The 25,477-nt window shown below is 43.0% G+C and overlaps 1 protein-coding gene across 1 annotated transcript in view; it reads left to right on the top strand.

Moving 5' to 3' along the window:
- The window catches only part of LOC124595136 (SET domain-containing protein SmydA-8), a 280,059-nt gene that overhangs the window by 239,412 nt on the left and 15,170 nt on the right, over positions 1-25,477 (top strand). The window contains exon 8 of the mRNA XM_047133735.1: positions 11,869-11,987. Within this exon, the coding sequence (XP_046989691.1) occupies positions 11,869-11,987 (119 nt within the window). The remainder of the gene's footprint in view (positions 1-11,868; positions 11,988-25,477) is intronic.

The following is a 25,477-nucleotide window of genomic DNA, read 5'->3' as shown; positions in this document are numbered from 1 at the left end:
AGTATTTTAGCCCTTATAACGTCATCAATTTGTGTTCTTTGAACCATTTTCAACACACAGTCACCAATAGTACGTCTGAAAACGTCTGCACACTTACTGGCTGCACCGTACTCTGACATGCACCTGCTCTGCGTATGTGGACTGCTGCCAGCGCCACCGTGCGACGACTGCAGGTCAAATGCACCGCATGGTCATACCCCGAGGTGATTTAAACCCGCAAACCGCCCACCAGAGCGTTGTTTCACCATGTATCAGCATTATCCTTAATTTATGAGTGTATATATGAGTGTATATTTCTTGTCATTCTCGCTGCATTTCTCCCTATAGCTGAGCAAACAAACTCACGACGAGTGATACAGCTCTTCTTTGAAAGTCTTCTGTCTCTTTCGTTAGTTTAACTTCGTAAGGGTTTCAGGCCAACGCATCTTACAGTCCCGTAGAATTCTTCCAATCAATCTGACTATCTCATCTTCCGTTTCCGCCGGTAGATTTGTGTGGTTGTTCCACGATGGTGACTGATGCCAGTGAATGGAAGCCGACTACGTAATCAAACGACAACTAACTTTTTCGATATTCACGCGAATTGCATTACTTTTCTGTGTTAGGGGCCAGCCGACAATCTTTTCACGAGATACTGATCATCTGCAAGTGTCTCTGCGTTTTGCAGCACGTTTATAAAGATGTTGCGTGCTGTACATAAGCGCTTCGACTTTGAGTAGCTACGTGTAGGTACAGTCATTCGCCGGGTCTCGAACAGTAGCAGCGCTACCACATTATCGTGAGCTACATCAGGCACTGCCTTTGCTTCTGATAATGCCCCTCCATTGTGAAAGACATACCTGATTCTGTTCTTTGGGAAGTCTTCAGTCCAATGGCATATCAGTTCAGATATCCGTCGCCTGCGCATGTTCTTTATCAGACGACGATGCAGAACTGAAGTGGAGGAAGACGGAGTCACCTTGAGCGTTGATATCTTCTGACTGTTGAATTCACGAACACCGGTGACGAAAATCACCGATGTTCGTGAAAGTCGTGTTGTTTCCTCCTTATAAGTCTTACTACGCTAACTGGGACTTGGGTGAAAACTCGCTGTTAGCACTTCCCGTATAGCGGTGAAATGAAGCGGTACGAAAAATTTATCTTTCCTTGACAGCGCTATATGTGCTTCCTTTTAAAGGGAAAATACTTCCCAACGTGCATCGACCAGCATTTTGAGAAATGTTCTTAGATAATTGTGGCGCTTCCAGAGATCGTAAACAAATCGTAATACCATACCGCTACTGGAATGAATAATCACAGTTTTGATAAATGTGTTGTAGACATTAAAACCTCATATGATTCCGCAATACTATAGTAATCCTTCAGGTAAGAGATCAGAGAAACCTTTCACCATATTAACAGAATCTTCCGTCGGTTCTTGCTAGAACAACATTATAATAAATGTAAAGCACCAGTTTGCATTCGTTCTACAATATTACTTTTGTTGTTAACCGGTTTTCGGCTTACAAGGCCATCTTCGGACCTAGAACGTAATTTTTATGACTTGTTACAGCACTACCTTACATTTATTTCATGCTATCAACGAATACAAATTTCCGGAACTATATGTTGGAAGCCACTTTAGCAACAGTCTATATTGTATTTAACAAATGACATACAAGCTAAATCTGGGTTTCTGAATCATAAATGAAAAACTAAGATTCGTCACATGTTATCAGTCTTTCCTAGGAATTAGGATCATTTTCAGTGGCATTCAAAGTGTCAGTGCAAACATTGTCACGAGTTCTTTTCGTTAAAAAAAAAATGGCTCTGAGCACTAAAGGACTTGACTTCTGAGGTCATCAGTCCCCTAGAACTTAGAACTACTTAAACCTAACTAATCTAAGGACATCACACACATCCATGCCCGAGGCAGGATTCGAACCTGCGACCGCAGCGGTAGCGCGGTTCCAGACTGAAGCGCCTAGAACCGCACGGCCGCATCGGCCGGCCTCTTTATGTTCGATCGTGAAAATTTTCGGAGCCAGTTTCGCATACACTTTTCTCGTGTTAAACTGGTTATGTAAAATTCAGCGTACACCATCTTTGTCAATTTCTGCAGTTTCAGCAATGGATCGAATGCTCAATGGACGGTCAGATGGAATCAGATTATCTACTTTTTCGATGTTTTCATCCGTTTCCGCTGTTGAGGGGCGTGCCGGACTTGAGTCACCTTGAGCGTCTTCTAGGTCATCTTGGAAACGCTTGAACCAGCCAAAAACAATCTTCGCTATACACTTCTTTTAGTAAGTAGTTTTTCTAAATTTAATGTGGAACTTCACGGAAGTTTGTCGCTTTATTATTACACATATCCTATTTCCGGCAAAAAAAAGAAAGAAAAAAAAATAGCGCTTACACCAATGAAGGCCACGGCTACTCTGATTTGTCCACAGGCACCACAGATGCCGCGTTCGGCTGAGAAGGCTATATGGCAGTCTAATACATAGAGTCCGACGCTATCTGGTGTTAAATGTGTTACAGCTGGCGGTACAAGCGGTGAGAAAGCAGACAGTAACGTGTTGTAAGGATAATGTATGTTTTATTTTGCTATTTAATTAACAAAGTATCTGTTAAATTTTTGTATTCCATATTTTAATAAATTACCAAGCGACGTGAATTATCAAGAAGTAAATGTAATGCCGCAGAATTTCACTGGAAATTTGGAAATTTATGATAACGTCTTATGGGACCAAACTGCTGATGTCATCGGTCCCTAAGCCTACACACCACTTAATCTAACTTAAACTAACTTACGCTATAGGCAACACACACACCCATGCCCGAGGGAGGACTCGAACCTCCTACGGGGGGAGCCGCACGGACCGTGACAAGGCGAATTTCACTTATTCAGTAAAATAAGCAACAACTTACGCATGGAAAAATAATTTCAAATATATGTATAATTGCAGCTTACTCCGCAGACGGCAAGAGAATATAAATAATGTTTCATGCGTGAGAAGCATATCTTTCTGTTGTTGACTGTTATTTTTTTGATAGGTACTTTTCTTACATGTAAAAAAAGTTATGGAGTCTATTGGTTCTCTCATTTTTATACTTCACTCAACTTACTGATGCACGAATATTTTTGTAAATGTAGTTATTTTTGCTTCAAAAGCGAACATGTTGAAAATCTTGGCCGTTTTATTGCTTTTTGACATTTTGTTATGACGTCTGTGCTGTTTTTCCTTCAGCCGAAAGTGTGGTGGCTTGTTTGGTGTGTTAAACAATGTAGGTATTACAAGCCATGCGGGTTTCCTACGCTCTACATTTTCTGATTTGGCTGGAAGTGTAGGGAACAAAACTTCCAATTGTTGGGTGAATATACGATCTCTTTCTGCAAAAGTTGAGGTCTTTTACTGTTCACTGGCAATTTTTTGTCATCAAAAGAAATCGACTTGTCCAGTAAGTATCTATACGTTACAAGAGAATCGTAAATGAACTGTCCTGTAACTACCATTTCAGACCCCCCACTATAGTTAGGAAACTAAAGAATGACAAATTTGGCGCCGTTTTTTAATTATTGTCGATTTTTATGGCACTACATATTATAAATCAAAATAAATAATAGAATTCGCACTCACCCGACATTGTACTCGGATTTGCCGGTCGCTTGATGCACTGCTGTCGTAATGGGTAACAAAAACGAGACGAAATGTCACGACTGTCATGTTAGACAGTGGCTTCACGTTTCACAGCTGTTGGTCGTTCATCTTTGGCGCATGCGTACTTACTCTGAGACAGCACGAGTCCTGCTATTTTATAGCCACACTTCATATGAGGTACCAATTTCGAAAAATTGAAAAATGAGGTAACAGGTGTCAGCACTACTTAGAACGATTACCTGTGTAATAAGAACTGTTACGTATGCCAGAACGTACCATATCCGCTGTACATCTCCCCTTAAACTTGCGTTCCATGGCGAAGAGTACCAAAGCCAGTCTTATTTCATTTCCAAGAGATACCAAATCCCGGCAGCCAATCCTCGCTCTTCCTGGTAATGACACACAACATGTCCGACATTTGTTTACATGACATTGTTTGTTGCGGGGATGTGTCCAGCGTTTTTATTCATTGTGAGTTTTTAATTAAACTATGGAGTCACATTTAATAGATAAATACTGTGAATGACGAACAAAAGCTGAAAATCCAGAAGAAAGATATGTAGACTAGAAACGTGGAAGGCGAATGTCGTAAAAGAAAATTAAAAAAAAAATCAGTAAAACATGAATACATTATGGTAAGGATTAGAGAACTTAATGCTAAAAGCCATGTACAACCTGCGAAAAAGGATGACGTAATTAAACTTCTTGGGGACATTGGATATTCAGTAGGGGATTTGCCCTTTTATAATAGAGCACTTAATGAAGACAACAGTACAGAATCCTTCAGTGATTAATGAAGACAATCTGCTGCAAAGAAATGCTGTTCTTTGTTTTGAAGCATTTTTATTTTAATGATTATACGATCAATTTTTTTAATTTACACAGTAACGAAATTCATGTACCATACATCCAGGAAGAGGATGCTGTGATGATGTAAATCTTTTTTTTTGGACAATAGATGTTCGTGGATTACCTCCTTGTCTGCTGTAGACTTTGTTGTACAGTAGGTCTTTAATACTGTTCTGCCTGGTGATGACAGAACTGCAGAAAATGCCATTTAGTTCAGTGTTCAGATTTTGTAAAAGTTAAAATAATGAGTAAAATATATTTTTTTGTAAAATAAAAATATTATCCATAAATTTCTTTGCAATATTTCTAAACCTTGAAGTTAATAACAGTTGAAGGTAACCCACGAAGAATGTAAACTGCAGCACAAAACATTGCAAATGAAACAGTCAACTATAAAGGGTGTATCAAAAAGAATTATCGGATTTGGCACGCCTATATTTTTGAAACTAATAAATATACACAATGAATTTTGTTTTTTCGTGAACGGGAAACTCAAAAACTTTTTTTTCATACCTTTTCATAGGTGTTCAATATGCCCCTCTTGAGATGTACGGCATAGGAAAATGCGGTATTCAAATCGTTCCCAAACTGCAGCGAGCATGTCTTGAGTTACAGCTTCCACAGCTGCTGTTGTGCGATGTCTCAAAAAAATTGGTTCAAATGGCTCTGAGCACTATGGAACTTAACATCTGAGGTCATCAGTCCCCTAAAACTTAGAACTACTTAAACCTAACTAACCTAAGGACATCACACACATCCATGCCAGAGGCAGGATTCGAACCTGCGGCCGTAGCGGTCGCATGGTTCCAGACTGAAGTGCCTAGAACCGCTCGGCCACATCGGCCGGCGGAAGGAAGCTGTCATCCTCCATCTCACCAAGAACGAAATTACAGAATACCTCACCTTTTTGTTTGTCACCTTCACGAAGAGCTTGCAGTAGCTGAATTTTGTAAGGTTTCATGTACAAATGTCGACGAAACAAACGCGAGACGTATATCGGGGGCATATTGAGCTGACGAGCTGCACGGCGAACGGATTTCTGCGGACTTCTTGTGAAACTGTGGCGGATGCGTTCGACGTCTGTGTTAGACATTCGGGGACGGCCCTGCGATTTGTCTTTACACAAACAATCTGTTTCTCGGAAATGTTCATGCCCTCGTCTAAAGTTCTGTGCTGTAGGAGGATCCACACCATACAAAATACAAAATTCACGCTGAACAGTTGTTACTGACACGCACTGCTCAATACGTAGTTACCACACCATTTCTACTAGCACTGAAGTGGGCGCACACTGCTGCTACCTAGCGGGAACAAAGTAAAACTCGAGAGTTTGCTCTTTCCAACAGAGCGTTGTTCACGCACGTACAGTACCTCAAATAACGGAACAGTTATTTTTTGAATCTGATGATTCTTTTTGATACATCCTATATTTTACTGCTTGAAGTAATATAATGTCACTCCAGAGTAGCAGCTACCACAATTTTCTGCCAAAAGGTACCAAATCCCTTTTTGATTTTTGGAATAACAGCTAAACAAATAGACATTTAACAGAGATACTTGACGCAGTGTGTCACCCGCCTTCCTTGCCCTCGCCCCCACCCTGCAGCGCTCCCAACACCTTCTCCAATCCCATCTAGACCGGTTCACCGATTGGTGCAACCAGTGGTTGCTCAAGGTCAATCCCTCCAAAACCCAGGCGATCATTGTAGGCAAAACCACCCCTTCCTTCCGCCTCCTCGACTTCTATGTCACTATTTATGGCCGTCCTATCGCCCTCACCCCCACCCTTAAGTACCTTGGCGTCACCCTTGACCGTCGCCTTTCCTGGACCCCCATCTCTGGACAATCCAAGCCAAGGGACACTCCTGCCTCCATCTCCTCAACTTCCTTTCTGGCCGTATATGGGGTCTGGACCCCTCCACCATCCTCCACACCTATAAATCCCTCATCCGCCCTATCCTTTGCTACGCCCACCCTGCCTGGATCTCCACTCCTCCTACCTTTCACAAATCCCTTCAAATCCTCGTACGCCATGCTGTTCGCATTGCCTATCGCATCCGTCTCCCCTCCCCCACGCGAATCCTGTACAACCTTATTCCTTTCCCCCACCTCCTCCTTTTCTTCGAATGGATGCGGATCCTCTACAGCTCCCGTAAATTCGATCCTCCTCACCCGCTTGTCTCTCACATCCTATCCCACCCCCGCCCGCTGCTGCGCCTGTATTTCCACGTCCCACCTGCTCTCCATCTCTCCACTCTCCTTAGCCTCTCCCAAGGTGGCTTCCGCCAGCTCCCCCTCCCTGATGATGCTCTCCTCCCCTCCACCTACCCCTCCTATCAACTTTGATCCTCCCCTCCCACTCCCTGTGTTTTTTTTTCCTCAGGGCACCCTCTCTCCCTTCCCCTCCTCCTCCTTCCTCCCCCGGGCCTCCTCTACCCCCATTCCTTCATTCCTCCCCCCATCTCCCCTCCCATTGACATCTCTGCTCTCCCCCCTCCCTCCCCCACCACCTTCTTCCCCTCTTGTCAGGTCGCCGGACTCGCACACGTTAAGTGGACATTCGCGTGCCGGACATCATCACTATCGTTTAGTGCAGAGGTTCCCAAACTTTTGTTTGTCACGCCCCTCTTCTAACAAAAAGAAAACTTCCGTGCCCCCTCCTAAAAAAATATAGAGATTTTTATTAATTATCAAGAAACTATTGAAAAATTTCTGATGGTGACGTCATGTAACATGGAGGGCTGTTAATGTATCGAATCGCAGTTATTACGTCATCAGTCTAGTCTAGTGATTATAAGCCACTCCTAAAGTAAAGAAAGTCCTTGGTAAACAAGGAATAATATTTGCGACCTTTGCAGATTAGTGGATGCGGGCCATTATTTTAAGTTGAATGTAGCTTATTACTTTCACTCACTATCAAAAATAGTCACTCAGTCATGGTGTTAACGAACATCACTGATTTGTACGCCTATAGCACTCCCCATTGTCATTGCACATAGGTTGGCATTTATGTCAACGACGACAGTTACCGAACGGTGACAAAGGCCCAGTTCCCAGAACCAGACAAAAAATAAAAAATAAGTTTTACGAAATAATTTTGCAGACTACACAAAACAACTTCCTTACCTTGATTACATTCCCTTGCTGCATACCATTTCTTCACCAGTATACGATTTTAGGACTACTCTTCGCTTGCCATATCTGGGATAAACTTTCGCTGTGTCTTCATCCAGAAGAAATACTATTATTAGTTGAAATAACATACCACCTGTAACATCAGAATCCATAAGGATCACACGCAGTATATATATTTAAATCTGATTCACTATGTTTATTTTATATTGTTTCTTCGAAATAGTTTTTTATAATTTTATAGTATTTCCTACATGTAAGGATAGTTAGGAGAAAATAACAAGTTCTCTTACAATGTGACGTATTTATTATAAAAATATTATTTCCACACACATATGGCAAGAAACAAACAAATAAATCAATGTGAAGGATGAGCTTGCATATTTTTTACAAGATTTTGAATTCTTGACCGAATAGCAGAAACCGCGCAACGTAAATCATTGGCAATACTGAGTTTCCTTCTAAGCTTATTTTTTATCGGCACTACCGCTGAAAATGCTCTTTCGCAGAAATAAGTGCTTGAAAATGGTAAATACAGTTTCAGTGCTTGTTCTGCTGTGCTGGGATACACCGTGAGATATTTCACGCAAAATAAAGGCTTATCCATGCTTCGCTGCAGAATCATTTTTACTTTCTAAAACTTCCTCTTGTAGTCTGTCTGGCAACACATCCATGTCAATGTGAAATGGATCCGTCGCTAACCTATAATAAATTTTATCATCGCAACTGTTAGGGAAGTATCGTTCGAATTCATCAATGAGGTGCTACAAATGGTTCAATATTTTACTCTTAGTATCAGTATTCTTAAAATCGTTTTGGAAGCGGGCTTCTTCCAGGATTCCAAACAATCTGGGAAAGCAGGAATAATTGCAGGCTAAAATTTTACGTTTCCATAGTTGCAACTTATCAGTAAACGCTTTGATGGCATTCCAATGAATAATTATGTTTGACTCTCCAGCTTGTAATTTCAAATTCAATGTGTTTAAAGATTCGAAAATATCTGACAGATAAGCCAATGCAACATGAACACCGGGCTTTATAAATTAAACATACAATTCAGTTTGTTTGTTATTTTCCAACAACTGCATCACTTCGTCTCGAAGTTCAAATAATCTTCCTAGCATATTTCCTTTTGAGAGCCAGCGAACTTCTGTATGAAATAAAAGTGTTTTATACTCTGCTCCCAAGTCTTCACAAAGAGCCGTAAATAACCTGGAATTTAACGCACTCTTGTTAATGTGATTCACGATTTTGATGCACAATATCAAGACATCATTGAGTTCCTTTGGAAGTGTCTTAGCTGCCAATGCTTGACTGTGTGTTACACAGCGGATAGCAGTAAGACTAGGGTTTTTTCTCTGACCATCTGCACGAATCCTGAGCGACATCCAAGCATTGATGGGGCGCCGTCTGTGCATACGCCTATCAGTTTCTGCCATGATAACTCATTTTTATAAAAGAATTCAGAGACGGCTGCCGTTATATGAATTGCTTTTGAAGTTGTCTTTAACTCTGTAGAAAACAGCAACTCTTCTTTAATTGGCTCAAAAATGGCTCTGAGCACTATGGGACTTAACATCTGAGGTCATCAGTCCCCCAGAACTTAGAACTACTTAAACCTAACTAACCTAAGGACATCACACACATCCATGCCCGAGGCAGGATTCGAACCTGCGACCGTAGCAGTCGCGCGGTTCCTGACTGCGCGCCTAGAACCGCGAGACCACCGCGGCCGGCCTTCTTTAATTGCTTCATTTTCTATACAGCGAACAAAAGCTAGCAGTTGGCAACAACTCGCAACATTGGTACTCTCCGTCTAACTGTATTGCGAAAAACTGTAATTGTTTGACGGCCGTAACTAATTGATTTTGTATGTCTTCGGCCATATCATCAATCTGACGTTTCACAGTATTGTCCGAAACCGGTATTTGTGAAACTTTTTGTTTACTTTCTAACCCAAGAACAATATCAGCAGCTTTCAACAAACAGGGTTTGACTAGTGTCTCTCCGATAATATGACTTTTCTTGGTCCTTGAAATAAGAAGCGAAAACTCATACGAGGCTCCCAGTACCTTTTCTGATGTCTGAGCGAAGGATCCAGCAGTGTCCAACTTCATTCGTTTCAAACTATCATATTTTGCAGCAAAAAATTCCTTCGGCTTCTCTTTCAATGCACCATGCTTTGCCCACAAATGGCGTACCAGACGAGAAGGTCTCATGGAATCATTTCTCAATACCTCGTAGCAAATAACACACTGCAGCTGGTAAAAAGAAAACAAGAAGTTAACAGTTTAATTTCGCGCTAACACTGATTTTACTGAGGCACAGCTGTGAAAGATTCAACGCGATTTCAGCAAAATCCAATACATCAGATGTGTCAACAACTGCAAGCAACCAACTGAAATAAAGGAAAGCTACTGTCGTCTGTCGGTACCTCAGATGACCGCCTGTGAGGAGTGGGGCGAAGAACGGGGAAGCCCAGCCGCAGCGCAGGTAGTCAGTGCACTGTCTGCCTGCGACCTGGTGGCCAAGCAGGGCTCTTGCTGGCAGAAACGGGCTTTTCCCGGATTAGGGCGGAAACAGCCCACAGGCACCCTAAGAATTTGCTACCTGTTCTGCGGTGCTGTTTTGAGCAGTGCAGCCTGGGGTTTTATGCGAAAATCGTTTTCGTGCCCCTATCTTTCGTTACTTATAAACGAAACGTTATAAGTTTTGAGATAACATCAATGAATTGGTTGTCAAATTTCACAGTAATTAAGTAAAGTCATGGATACACCTCACACATCGCTGGAAACTGTGTACAGTGCCAAGCAGTTATCTCTGTACTCATACCAAAAGAAGCCATTGTCGCAGCAAAGAATGTACATTAATTTCAAACGAAATTATGCCATATTTCAAAAAGGCAGAAGAAAAATAACCGTTTTGTCACATAAGTAATCCGAATGAAAGAGCTGTACTACTGACCGTTCGAAAAAAAAAATATCCTCACTAATGGACTTCATTGTCTACCTAACTGGGTTATGTTTCATTGTTACCAGGCACGACAATGTTTCCAGAACGGCATGAAGTACTCTGCTCAGAACGAAAACTTGTACTAGTTTCGCATTCACGTCATGCACATTTTTCTGGTGACAAAGGGCATAACCCTGGCGTCCAAATTACGAACCCGCCAGTTCATTTGAAGCGTATACAGTCTATTAAAGTCACTTTAATCGCATCACATGGGGATCCGCGGGTTGACAGGGTAATAAAACGGCATTTTTGCTGTTACGCAGTATAAGTGATTATTACTCTGATGAACATAGCCTACTACGGCTAAAATTTATAACATGATTACGTTCAGTTCATGTGTACAAATGTATGGAATAGTTAATACCTGACTTTTCTGTTTTCCAATTGTCAGAAGTGAGTTGTTTACAAATCTGATATATTAGAATTAACGCATATCGCCTTCGTAATTTTGAGGGTCTCTGTATGTGACATTCTAAACTTGATCTTCAAAAGCTGTATGTTCTAGGATAGGTTATTGAGATAGGATTGCGGGAAGTGGGACGCCAAACGATTGCATTTAGCACCATAATCTATCATTAATACCTGCACATTCATTTTTATTAAAATATCGATATTAAAAAGAAATATTAGGTTCATACCGCTAACTCCACCCGCGCCCCCCTTGTAACATCATCACGCCCCCCCAGGGGGGCGCGCCCCCCAGTTTGGGAACCTCTGGTTTAGTGTGTGTGCCGTCGTGTTTGTGCCTCAGTGTTTTTCGCCGCCCACGCTCCATCGTTCACGTGTCGTCTCCATCATCAGTGTCCGTGTTCAGTGGTAACAGTTTCTTTGGTTGTCTTCGCGTGTGAACGGCTTCGTGTTTTTTACTTTACTGTGTCTACTGTTTTTTGTCCACCACTATGTTCCGTATATTCTGTGTCTCCATTGTTTTTCTTTTGTTAAACCTGTGGCTGAAGGGCAGCGTACGATGCTGCTGACAGCCCACCTTATGTAAGGTGTTAAATAACAATAAAGGAAAAAAAAACAGTGTGTCACAACCCATGTCTGAATATAACAACAAAGCTACAAAACATGTTCTGCTGCTACTGTTGTTTGTACAACGCTTTTTGTCTCTTCTGTTGAATTAAAGTTTATGGATGTGATACCTTTTGGAAATGAGGTTCTCATACGTAGCGTGACAGCCTGGCTGCCTGGCTGCTGTACTGTACTGTGTGGTGTGGTGTGGTGTCGACAGCGGAGAACCGGGTGCGCGGCGTGCTGCTGTGCGAGCTGCAGGCGGCGATCGCCGAGGCGGCGAGGCGCAGCGCGGCCGTCGGAGGTCTGGACGCCGCCGCCTTCCGCCAGAGTCTCAAGGTGAGCGCCACTGCACGCGGCTCCCGTCCCCCTGTCGCAATGTGCTCTCCTGGCTACTTGATTGTCAAGACCGCGGAGGCGACACAGACCGACGTTCAAACTGTCACGGAGTGTGACTCTTAAAGCTATCCCTGCGGACATGTTATAAATAGTCCCCACGGATATCCAGCCGGATGACGTTGTGCAAATTCTACAATATTTCCTCGGAGCAACTGTCCGACGTCTCCAGCTGGTTGAGCCTTGCTGGTGGCTACGTACGACTGACGGTATCTACACGTCGATGCCCCTGTGTATAGAACACGAGCGCGAAGAATGCGCAGGCACGAAAATCGCACGTGCGCAACGATTTGCAGCTGGATGGCGCCATACTCAAACGCCGTCTTCCGGAAATCGCAGAGCGGCCCTCCTGTGCGTGCGCTGTACGCTGTGTTTACCCACAGTGCAGCCAGACGCTACTCACTAAAAACAACCTAGCTAGACCAATGTTACAAGTCTGTTATCGAAAAATCTTGATTTTCTCACAGCGATTTAATAGCAGCCAATGCAGGGTTCCAGGCTGTGCTCAATTAAAATCCCGCATACCTGTTCCTGAGATGGTCAGCTGTACGGATATGTATTGCTTCCTTAATAAGCAATCCCAGAAAGATGATGCCGGGGATAAAACTTTCGATTGTCACATATCATGCGATGTCCTGTATTCAGACAGTGTTCTGCAATTGGCGACTTCTCCGGGTGGCGTAGGCGTGTATGATGCTGATGTTTATAGCACCACTCCTGTACTAAGCGACATGTCTGGCCTATATAAACCGCCCCACACTGACAAGGAATCGTATACACACCACGTTTCCTCAGTCCAAGATTATCCTCAACCGAACCCAGCAAGCTCCTCAGTTCTGCAGATGGTCGAAAATCACACTTAATTGTTCCAGAAAACACGGGAGAACTGCCGTAAGTCAGTAACATCTTGCCACGATATTTCGGCACAAAGTCTTTTGGCCATCTTCAGGTGAGTACAGCTGTGGAAGTACTGGCGAATACGCGCTGAGCTCTGCTATTTAGAACCAAAAGGGGCTGCATTGCGCATGCGCTGCGCATGTACTGTTTAGCGCGGGCGTTCACAACTCCGTGCGCTGCGCCTGGCGCCCTCCGCGGTCAAAACTTGGCATTTCGATATCAGGTCGATCTTCATCTTTATACCGATAACTACGTTGACTACGAAGTTTCTCTACAACGGGATTCCAAGCGGAATTTAACTGGTAACCGCTATCTCGATTGTTAAGAGTCTCGCTGTCTGACAATTTTATTTCTATGTATTCATTTATAATTGAACTCCAGAAATCTGATTTTTGAGCCACAATTTTTGTATCATTGTAATTCATAGAGTTGCCAGTACAAATGCAATGTTCAGCGATTGCGGACTTGGTGGGTTGGAGAAGGCAAGTATGCCGCTGGTGTTCCACAATACGTTCCTGCACCGTTCTTGTTGTCTGCCCAATATATGACTTGCCGCAATCACACGGAATCTTGTAGACACCTGATTTACGTAGGCCCAGGCCATCCTTAACGGATCCCACCAGAGGTGATATTTTAGGAGGAGGGCGAAAGATGACTCTAACTTGATGCTTCCTCAATATTCTACCTATCTGTGACGAGATGTTCCCAATAAAAGGTAGATAAGCCGTTGACCTGAAGACCTCTTCTTCTTCCTTGTTGCATCGTTTGTAGGACTGCATAGTTCTGTTCACTTGCTTAGTTGAAAAGCCATTCATCAGGAATACTTTTTGCAGCTGTTTCAGTTCCGCTTGAAGATTGTCGACGTCAGAAATAGTATGGGCACGGTGGATTAAAGTTTTAAGGACACTCATTGTTTGTGCCGGATGGTGGCAACTGGTAGCTTGCAGATACAAATCTGTATGGGTCGGTTTCCTATACACCGAATGACCAAGTGTGCCATCATTCTTGCGCCGTACCAGAATATCTAAAAATGGCAAACAACCATCTTTTTTCAGTTTCCACAGTGAACTTAATATTTTCATGTATGGGATTCATATGATGTAAAAATTCCTGGAGACGGTCCACGCCGTGAGGCCATACTATAAAGGTGTCATCCACGTAACGCCAAAACACTGTCGGTTTAAAAGTGACAGAGTTGAGAGCTCTCTCTTCAAAATCTTCCATAAAAAGATTTGCCACCAGGGGAGACAAAGGACTCCCCACGGCGACACCGTCAGATTGTTCATAAAATACGTTGCTGAATGTAAAATATGTAGAAGAGAGAGTATGCTCAAACAGCGTTGTAATATCTGCATCAAACATATTACCGATCAGGTGTAATGAATCTACAAGAGGCACCTTGGTAAAGAGAGAAACCACGTCCAGGCTGACCAGCAAGTCGTTACTTTGCAGCTGTAAAGACTGAATACGGCTGATAAAATCACTAGAGTTTTTTATGTGATGAGCGCATTTGCCTATAGCTGGTTTAAGCAGTAATGCCAGAAATTTTGCTAGGTCATAGTTGGCTGCCCCAATGTTGCTCACGATCGGACGTAATGGTACATTTTCCTTATGGATCTTAGGCAGTCCATATAGCCTGGGAGGAACCGCACTATTTGGTTTCAGTCTCTTGATGACCTCCTTCGATAGAGAAGTATTTGACAAGAGTTCTGCTGTTTTTCGCATAACTCGGCTCGTGGGGTCCTTATCAATTTTGTGATAGGTGGAATCACATAATACAACATTGATTTTATTGACGTAATCATCCTTTGTCATAAGAACCGTAGAATTTTCTTTGTACGATTTTAAGACAACTGTATCCACATCTGCTCTTAGATTACGGAGAGCTCTCCTTTCCATAGGTGAGATATTACTCTTCATAGGTGCACCTCTAGTCAGCACACGACAAGACTCACGTCGGACTTCCTCCGCTTTATCTGTATCAAGACGGCGTGCAGCTTCTTCAATGGCACTGACGAAGTCCACAAATGGCGGTGAAACAGGTGTGGGAGCAAAATTCAGACCTTTTTCTAACAGAGACATAGTCGCATCATCAAAATCTTTCTCTGTCAAATTAAGAACAGATCGTCGGTCAAAACTTGTGGCTCAAACATCAGATTTCTGGAGTTCAATTATAAATGAATCCATAGAAATAAAACTGTCAGACAGCGCGACTCTTAACAATCGAGATAGCGGTTACCAGTTAAATTCCGCTTGGAATCCCGTTGTAGAGAAACTTCGTAGTCAACGTAGTTGTCGGTATAAAGATGAAGATCGACCTGATATCGAAATGCCAAGTTTTCACCGCGGAGGGCGCCAGGCGCAGCGCACGGAGTTGTGAAGGCGCACGCTAAACAGTACATGCGCAGCGCATGCGCAATGCAGCCCCTTTTGGCCCTAAATAGCAGAGCTCAGCGCGTATTCGCCAGTACTTCCACAGCTGTACTCACCTGAAGATGGCCAAAAGACTTTGTGCCGAAATATCGTGGCAAGATGTTACTGACTTACGGCAGTTCTCCCGTGTTTTTATGGAACAATCAGTAGGCCGGGAAAATTTCAAACATCACATCACACTTAACGTCATATCTTCCGACAATTCTTTCGGTTCTTGACATGGTACCAAACTACGGCAAGAAGGCCAAAGTGGCGGGCGTCTTCGTATCTTCATTCGACTCCATGCATTGATCTCTCGCTTGGGCCTGAATGCATTACATATCTGTCTATCACAATAAACGTTTTGTCAGAACACTGTCTTCAAGAGTCGCATCTCACTGGACACGCTTTCAGGATCAGACATCAAACGTGCTCTAAGAGCTAACGTTCGTAATGCACTATCACACTGTGCCGGGTGACGGCAGCTCGTGTCCTGCAGTTATAGATCTGTAAGCGTTGGCTGGCGGTAGACGCTGTGTCCCAAGGTTCCATCTGCTTCCCTTCGTGCCAAAACATCAAGAAAAGGTAAAGTACCAACTTTTTCCACTTCCATTGCGCAGTTTATATTCGGATGCAGCGAATTTAAATGTTGAAGAAACGTAGGTAGAACATCAAGTTCATGTGGCCATACCACAAATGTATCAACTACGTACCGCAGAAAACAAGAGTGGCTGACTATAGTGCTCTTTCTTCAAAGTCCTCCATAAAATAATGGGCCACCACCAGAGATAGAAGGCTGCCCATGGTGACACTTGTTCCAAGTATTGGTCATAAAATAAGAAGTATGTTACAGTAAGTACGAGTTTAAATAATGCCACTATGTTCTCCTCAAACTTGTTCCCAATGAACTCTAAAGAGTCCTAGAAGAGTACTTTTGTAAATAAGGACACAACATCAAAACTTACACAGAGATCCGACGATTGAAATCTAAGAGTTTTCAGACGACCTATGAAATCCTCAGAGTTTCGAATGTGATGGTCACACTTGCCCACTAGAGGTCCCAATAGTGATGTCACATATTAAGCAACAAAATAAGTAGATGCTCCTATGTTACTTACAATGGGACGAAGAGGCACCGCCGGCCTTACTGGCCGAGCGGTTCTAGGTGCTACAGTCTGGAACCGCGTGACCGCTACGGTCGCAGGTTCGAATCCTGCCTCGGGCATGGATGTGTGTGATGTCCTTAGATTACTTAGGTTTAAGTAGTTTAAGTTTTAGGGGACTGATGACCTCAGAAGTTTAGTCCCATAGTGCTCAGAGCCATTTGAACCAAACTGGCAACGAGACGAACGGACATGACATTCTTATGGATCTTGGGTATTGCATGGAGACTAGGAGCTGCAGCCTATTAACGCAAACCGTTGGTGACTTTCCGTGGAATCGAGATCATTCTGATGTTCCGAAGTATTTCTCTGGACCCTACCTGTCGGATCAATTTTTATTTTACTGTAAACAGAATCGTCGAGCAGTTTGTGTATCTTTCTGTTATATTCTGCGTGTGAGGGAAGCACAGTAGCACTTTCTTTGTCAGCAAGTTAGATGACAATGTCTTGGTCTCCTCTCAATTCTCGCAGAGCAGTTCTTTCACCTGAGGTGATGTTAAAGTTGGACTTCTTAGGTGGAGCTGGAGTCAACATGCGGCATGTGTCTACATGTACATCTACATGGATACTCTGCAAATCACATTTAAGTGCCTGGCAGAGGGTTCATCTAACCACCCTCACAATTCTCTATTATTCCAATCTCGTATAGGGCACGGAAAGAATGGACACCTATATCTTTCCGTACGAGCTCTGATTTCCCTTAATTTCTCGTGGTGATAGTTCCTCCCTATGTAGGTCGGTGTCATCAAAATATTTTCACATTCGGAGGAGAATGTTGGTGTTTGGAATTTCATGAGAATATTCCGTCGCAACGAAAAATGCCTTTCTTTTAATGATGTCCATCCCAAATCCTGTATCATTTCTGTGTCACTCTCTCCCATATTTCGCGATAATACAAAACGTGTTGCCTTTCTTTGAACTTTTTCGATGTACTCCGTCAGCCCTATCTGGTAAGGATCCCAAACCGTGCAGCACTATTCTAAAAGAGGACGGACAAGCGTAGTGTAGGCAGTCTCCTTAGTAGGTCTGCTACATTTTCTATGTGTCCTGCCAATAAATCGCAGTCTTCGGTTAGCCTTCCCCACAACATTTTCTATGTGTTCCTTCTAATTTAAGTCGTTGGTAATTGTAATACCTAGGTATTTAGTTGAATTTACGGCTTTTAGATTAGACTGATTTATCGTGTAACCAAAGTTTAACGAGTTTCTTTTAGCACTCATGTGGATGACCTCACAATTTTCGTTATTCAGGGTCAACTGCCACTTTTCGCATTATTCAGATATTTTTTCTAAATCGTTTTGCAGTTTGTTTTGATCTTCTGATGACTTTATTAGTCGATAAACGACAGCGTCATCTGCAAACACCCGAAGACGGCTGTCTCCCAAATCGTTTATATAGATACGGAACAGCAAAGAGCCTATAACACTACCACGGGGAAGGCCAGAAATCACTTCTGTTTCACTCGATGACTTTCCGTCAATTACTACGAACTGCTTCCTCTCTGACAGGAAATCGCAAATCCAGTCACATAACTGAGACGATATTCCATAAGCACGCAATTTTACTACGAGCCACTTGCGTGGTACAGTGTCAAAAGCCTTCCGGAAATCCAGGAATACGGAATCGATCTGAAATCCCTTGTCAATGGCACTCAGCAGTTCATGTGAATAAAGAGCTAGTTGTGTTTCACAGGAACGATGTTTTCTAAACCCATGTTGACTGTTTAGCAACTCTGCTTTGGCAGCACTGTCTTCTTTAGTATCTCCATTGCTATCGCGCGAAGAAGGCATTGATTGTTTCTTGCCGCTAACATACTTCACATAGGACCAGAATCTCTTTGGATTTCCTTCAAGGTAATTCATAATGTTCGAACACAATATACGTTCTAAAATCCTGCTGCATATCGACGTTAACGATATGGGCCTGTAATTTACTGGATTACTCCTACTACCTTTCTTGAATATTAGTGTAACCTGTGCAACTTTCCAGTCTTTGGGTACGGATCTCTCGTCGAGCGAACAGTTGTATGTGATTGTTAAGAATGGATCTGATTCATCAGCATACTCGGAAAGGAACTTAATCGGTATACAGTCTGGACCAGAAGACTTGCTTTTATTAAGTGATTTAAGTTGCCTCACTACTCCGAGGATATTTACTTCTACGTTACTCATGTTGGCAACCGTTCTTGATTCGAATTCTGGAGTAGTTACTTCGTCTTCTTTTGTGAAGGCATTTCGGAAGACTGTGTTTAGTAACTCTGTTTTGGCAGCACTGTCTTCGATAGTATCTCCATTGCTGTCGCGCAAAGGAGACATTGATTGTTTCTTGCTGCTAACACACTGCACATACGACCAGAATCTCTTTGGATTTTGTGCCAGGTTTCGAGACAACATTTCGTTGTGGAAACTGTTACAGGCATCTCGCATTGAAGTCCGCGATAAATTTCGAGCTTCTGTAAAAGATCGCCAATCTTGCGGATTTTGCGTCTGTTTAAATTTAGCATGTTTGTTTCGTTGTTTCTGCAACTGTTTTCTAACCCGTTTTGTGTTCCAAGGAGGATCAGCTCCTTCGTTTGTTAATTTATTTGGTGTAAATCTCTCAATTGCTGCCGATACTATTTCTTTGAATTCAAGCCACATCTGGTCTACACTTATATTATTAATTTGGAATGAGTGGAGATTGTCTCTTAGGAAGGCGTCAAGCGAATTTTTATCTGCTCTTTTGAATAGGTATATTTTTCGCTTATTTTTCGTGGATTTGGGGATTACAATATTTAGTCTCGCTATCACAAACCTGTGTTCACTAATCCCTGAATCGGTTTTGATGCTCGTTATTAACTCAGGATTATTTGTTGCTCAGAGGTCAAGTGTGTTTTCACAACCGTTTAGAATTCGCTTGGGCTCATGAACTAACTGTTCGAAATAATTTTCAAAGATCGCGTTTACACAATTTCGGATGATATTTTATGAGTACCTCCGGAATTAAACATGTATTTTCGCCAACATGTCGAGGGTAAATTAAAGTCACACCAACTATTATCGTACGAGTCGTGTACATGTTTGAAATCAAACTCAAGTTTTCTTTGAACCTTTCAGCAACTGTATCATCTGAATTGGGAGGTTGGTAAAAGGATCGAATTATTATTTTATTCCGGTTGCCAACAATGAGCTCTGCTCATACTAACTGACAGGAAGTATCTACTTCAATTTCGCGACAAGTTAAACAACTTCTGACTGCAACAAACACGCCACCGCCAATCGTGTTTGGTTTATCCTTTCGGAACACCGTTAGGTTCTTCGCAAAAATTTTGGCTGAGCTTATATCCGGCTTTAGCCAGATTTCAGTGCCTATAACGATTTGAGCAACAGTGCCTTCTATTAGCGCTTGGAGCTCTGGTACTTTCCCAACACAGCTACGACAGTTTACAACTCTTATACCAATGGTTTCTGTATCTACGTTCTTCCTGTGTTCAGCCTGCTCCCTTTGTGACTGAAGCACTTCTTGTGTTTTCCCGAGACCCTCTAACCTAAAAAACTGCCCAGTCCACGCCACACAGCCCTTGCTACCCGTGTAACCGCTTCCTGCGTATAGTGGACACCTGATCTATTCAGCGGAACCCGACACCCAACCACCCTTTGGCGCAAGTGGAGGAATCCGCAGCCTACACGGTCAGAGAACCGTCTGAGCCTCTGATTCAGACCCTCCACTCGGTTCTGTACCAGAGGTCCGTAATCGGTCCTGTCGACTATTCTGCAAATGGTCAGTTCTGCTTTCATCTTGCAAGCAAGACTGGCAGCCTTTACCACTCCTGTTAGCTGGTCGAAACCAGAGAGAATCTCTTCAGATCCAAAGTGACACACATCATTGGTACCGACGTGAGCAACCACCTGCAGTTGGCTGCACCCTGTGCTCTTCATGGCATCCGGAAGGACCCTTTCCACATCTGGAATGATTTCACCTGGTATGCACACTGACTGCACATTGGTTTACTTACCCTTCTTGTCAACCAAGTCCCTAAGGGGCCCCATAACGCGCCTCCCAACTACCAATAATCCCACCCTCTGCGATTGTCCGGATCTTGCAGGCTGAGTGGTTTCATCTGAAACAGGATTGGCGACAACATCTGGCTCAGCGACAGTGTCAGCCACAGACAGCACCTGGAACCTGTTTGTCAGACAAACCGGGGAGGCCTGTGAAGTCTTTCGCCGCCTGCTTCGCCCCGGGGCGACCTCCCACTCGACCACAGGTGAGGGGTCAGCCTCAGTGCGAGCAGTAACTGGGTTGGCCACCGGTGAGGACCGATCAGAGGACTCTGACGCGCTGGACGTCCGTTGGATCCCCACGGCCGGCCCACAACAGTGGTGCCTATCCACTGCAGCCCCAGGCTGTGTAACAGAAGCCATCACAGCCTGAAGCTGTGAGCGAAGTGTCACCAACTCGGCTCGCATCCGCACACAACAATCGCAGTCCCTGTCCATACTAAAGTCCGTAAAAAACTAAACTACGCAGATAAACGGACTATCGGTACGTGCTGCGCAACTCCACTGTAAACCCTGACGAAAACGCACAAACTGTGTCTAGTAATGCGCTGATATCCAAAAACCTAACTATCTAAACACCCAGGTGAAACTAAATAATTTGCCCCTGATAAGGAACTTTTAATATGTCACAAAATCTAATTACTTTCTGACGAAAACGAAAACGCGAGAACTGTGGGTATTAGATTTTAAATTTACACGCAGAAACTCAAGAAACTAAACTATTAAAGCACACAGATGATATAATAAAATTCTCTCCTGGTTAGGAACACGTAAATGTCACAAAAGCGGTTTACTTATCTGTTGCTGCGTCTGTCTCGGTCGGCTACTGCTGCCTGACTGTGTCACGCCTAAACTCTTCGGCAAAATCCTTAGAAAGTTTCGAAACAGCCTTTTCTATTCCTCTGATCACATGTCGGATGGGAATGGTCCCTGGTACACGTACAAAATTCAGACCCTTCTCTAGCACCGAAACTGCTTCTCTTCTCCGTGAGATGAAACACGGTACGTCTTCTTTGTATGTCTTCTTGCATTCAGGCTTCGAGTCGATCGTGTTTTGCCATTTGACGGACCTTAGTTTGTCGTTCAGTCCAATCAGCCAGCGCCCGGGAGGCGCTGTCTACCCAGTTCCACGATACCGCTGAAACGTTCGCTGAAATCTTCAGATGGAGTGATAATATTTGTCACGGAGTGCTAAATAAATCCTTTGATATGCAAAGATTAGCGTTTCTGCGTGAGATGGTCCGTTCCGTTAATTGTTGTGATAGACTCTGCCACTTGTAGTGTATTCTCTCCTTAACACAATCTTAAGAATTAAAGGCTCCTCTGTCTTCAGTAACTGACAGAGCTAAGCTCGTGTATTCAGGTTATGACGAAATGTTGTACCCTTTCTTCAGATGTACGAACAGTTAATTAAAGTGAATAAAATGTTCTCGGCTTTCCAGCGGCGTCAAGTAAGTAGAATTACATGAGCTTTCGGCCAAGCACTCCTTGGGCATTCTCAGGTGGTATGACTGCTAGTTTCTTTTGTTTCCAGAACAAAATAACCGTACATAAGTACATGAAGTATTATACGAACGAAAAATGAACACTTTATGAATTGTTATGCACAGTGAATCATGTCACACTTAAGTCTTACGTACCGATAACTGTGGCAATACACCTTTCTGTTTATTTCATCGTGGTCTGTGCGTGTAAAATGTCATCGAATTTTAATGTGTATCCATCGTGGATGAATTATCACACTTGTGGATATCTGTTGAAACTTTCCAAATCAACTTTTACTGAATTTCCTTTTTTTCATAGTCAATTTTAGTGAGTTACTTTTTCTTGTTACGTAATTATAAGTTTTAAGCAATTTGAGAACTTTTCTTCATATTTTTTAGTTTTAGTAGGTTGTGCTGCTGTGTAGTGAGATATAGCCAGAAATCCGTTTTGCTTTTATTTTCTTCTCTGAGTATATAGTATATTCTATGTCCTTTGATCTAGTGCACAGCATTGCGTTTTGTGACCGGGTAGGGAACATAATTTGGACTTAGAAAATTTGCTGATGTAATACGTTTGGGAGCTGTTCTTTTTATGTTCGTTGGCTTCTGCCTGACAACCTGCCAAATTTAACCTACTTTTTTTACAGACGATCTGTCTTCTTCGCAGTCAATTAATAACAAGACGGACAAGATGGTGAGTTTTCTAGGTGGGCGTCATAAAGTTCTGAGTTGGTCAACACTTTCCTGTTAACTGCTTTATACCAAGATGCCTTAAAGTTTGGTGGTCAATCCCGACGACTCATATTTCTCCAGATGCTTTTCCAGTCACTCAAAAGTTTGATTCGATCGCATATTTACTTTTGTTTTCCTTCAGTTTAAGATATTTATCGCTTGTCTTCGTCATAATCTTCTCCGGAATGTTTACCTGTATATAGCTGAATTCAACTGAAAATTATTTCAGATGTACCAGAAAATTTTTCGCGCAAATAATTCATCAACATTTTTCGTATTTTTGGTTTAGCACATTTGAGTCACCAGGTTATTGCAGAATTATACGTGAATTTTCTTTTGTATTCTTCCCGTGTTCGGCTAAATCGTTCGCGGCATTCGTCGTCTTGTAAATACTCGACATTCAGTTTCCACGTTACTTTTGCGCGATAGGTTTCTTTGTTTTTCCATGTCTAATGTACTGTTATATGTTGCATGATTTGTGAAACTAGTGGGCCAAATTTCGGTTTGTAAAGTTCGTTTCCTCAAGTTTTAGAGACATAATTTCTCTCTCGCCGACTTGGGGATCTGTTCGTGATAAATGTACAGCAAGACAAGGCATATTTCCATTGCTGTGTTCCCATGCGTCAACGAAATTCATCTCCTTGATTAAATGGAGTAATTCTGGTGATGGGTTAAAGTTGGGCCTCATCTTTAGCATTTAAGACACTGTTTTCTTTGTTTATATATAACTCAGCTCAGTAGCGTCTTTTGCTGTTTGTTTGTTTGTTTGGTTGATATGGGGGAGGCCTTGCACCTATACACTATTTCCTCTTCGTTTAACAGTGGAATTTCTATTGAACCCTTAATGTTACCCCATGTTTTAACTTCCAACGGTTATTTCTTTTTCGATTCTTCATTTTCTGTGTTGGCTTTTGGGCTTGGCTGTCCCGCATTGATACAGTCCTAAGTATTATATAACGCTGTATTCCTGTCTTTGCCTGAGCATTTTTATACTTCCCTCTTTCGGCGATCAGTTGAAGTGTTTCTTCTGTTACATAACTTTTCTTCGAAGTTACCTTCTCTGTACGTACGTTTGAGTGTCCAACATCTGTGACTGCCCCTTTTAGAGATGTCAACTCTTCTTCAAGTGAGCTGCCTACTGTGTCACAGGGTGAGAATTACTGAAATATATGAAATAAAATCGTCATAACTTTAGAACGGTTTGCGTTAGGACGTTCAAACTGCACGGGCAGCGGGGCGTGACGGCGTTTAGTATGCGCACGCCGTTTAGCGGCCAAGCCCGCTTTCATTTGGATGGGTTCGTCACTAAGCAAAATCGGTGTATTTGGGGGACTGAGAATCCGCATTTCACCATCAACAGTTCCTTCAGCCACAACGGGTGATGGTGTGATGCTCAGTGTCCAATCATGGAGTAATTTGTGCGACATTCCTTGATGACACTCTGACAACCGAAGGGTACGTGAAGGTTTTGGAAGATGATTTCATACCCATTATCCAAAGTGACCCTGATGTCGACAAGATGTGGTTCATGCAAACGGAGCTCGACCCCATCGAAGCAGGAGAGTGTTTGATACCCTGGAGGAGAACTCTGGCGACCGCATCCTGGCTCTGAGATACCCAGAGGCCACTGGCATGGGCCTCGACTCGCCCCCATATTCTCCGGATCTGAACACATGCGACTCCTTTTTGTGGGGCTATATTAAAGACAAGGTGTACAGAAAGAACCCCAAAACCATTGCTGAGCTGAAAACAGCCATTTAGGGGGTCATCAACAGCATCGATGCTGCGACACTTCAGCGGTTCATGCAGAATTTTGCGATTCGTTTGCGCCACGTCATCGCCAATGACGGCAGGCATATGGAACACTTCGTAACCTAAACCCGACTATCTGTAGTGACGTTTAAATGTTGAATAAAGTGTGTGCATGCCGTAGTTTGTAACTAATTTACGTTTTTTCCCTATATAGTTCACCCTGTACATCGCAGTATCCCATCCTTACTGAAATTCAAAAGTGTGTCGTCACTCCTCAGTAATTTTGTATCCCACTTCCTTCGCCGGCCAGTGTGGCCGAGCGGTTCTGGGCGCTTCAGTCTGGAACCGCGCTGCTGCTACGGTCGGAGGTTCGAATCCTGCCTCGGGCATGGATGTGTGTGATGTCCTTTGGTTAGTTAGGTTTAAGTAGCTCTAAGTTCTAGGGGACTGATGACCTCAGATGTTAAGTCCCATAGTGCTCAGAGCCATTTTTAAACCACTTCCTTCGACACATTCTTCCGGATGATTCTCTTACACTTGAGTCTACTCAACTGATGCGTATTACGAATGTGATATGATTAGTCCACATCACTACTATTAAACGTATAAATGATTCATAAACCATGAAATTAACTAACTAATTATATGTTGTGTTCACATACATACATCTTGCAGGCATCTGAAATTTGCTGTTAACACTTCAGCGCAGTCCGAAACTGAAAGTTTATTCACAAATACAATAATAGAAGGAAAAATGTTGTGTACTTCCCAACAGTTAACACGGCGTCGGCACAGAAGGGAATGAAATACACAGCTACAAAGCTCATTGATAACCTGCCCTGACAATGTTTTGCCGGCCGCGGTGGCCGTGGGGTTCTAGGCGCTCCGTTCCGGAGCCGCGCTGCTGCTACGGTCGCAGATTCGAATCCTGCCTCGGGCATGGATGTGTGTGA

Source organism: Schistocerca americana, chromosome 2, assembly GCF_021461395.2.
Source record: "Schistocerca americana isolate TAMUIC-IGC-003095 chromosome 2, iqSchAmer2.1, whole genome shotgun sequence".
Taxonomy (NCBI): Eukaryota; Metazoa; Arthropoda; class Insecta; order Orthoptera; family Acrididae; genus Schistocerca; species Schistocerca americana.
This window is presented reverse-complemented; position numbering and strand designations above follow the sequence as displayed.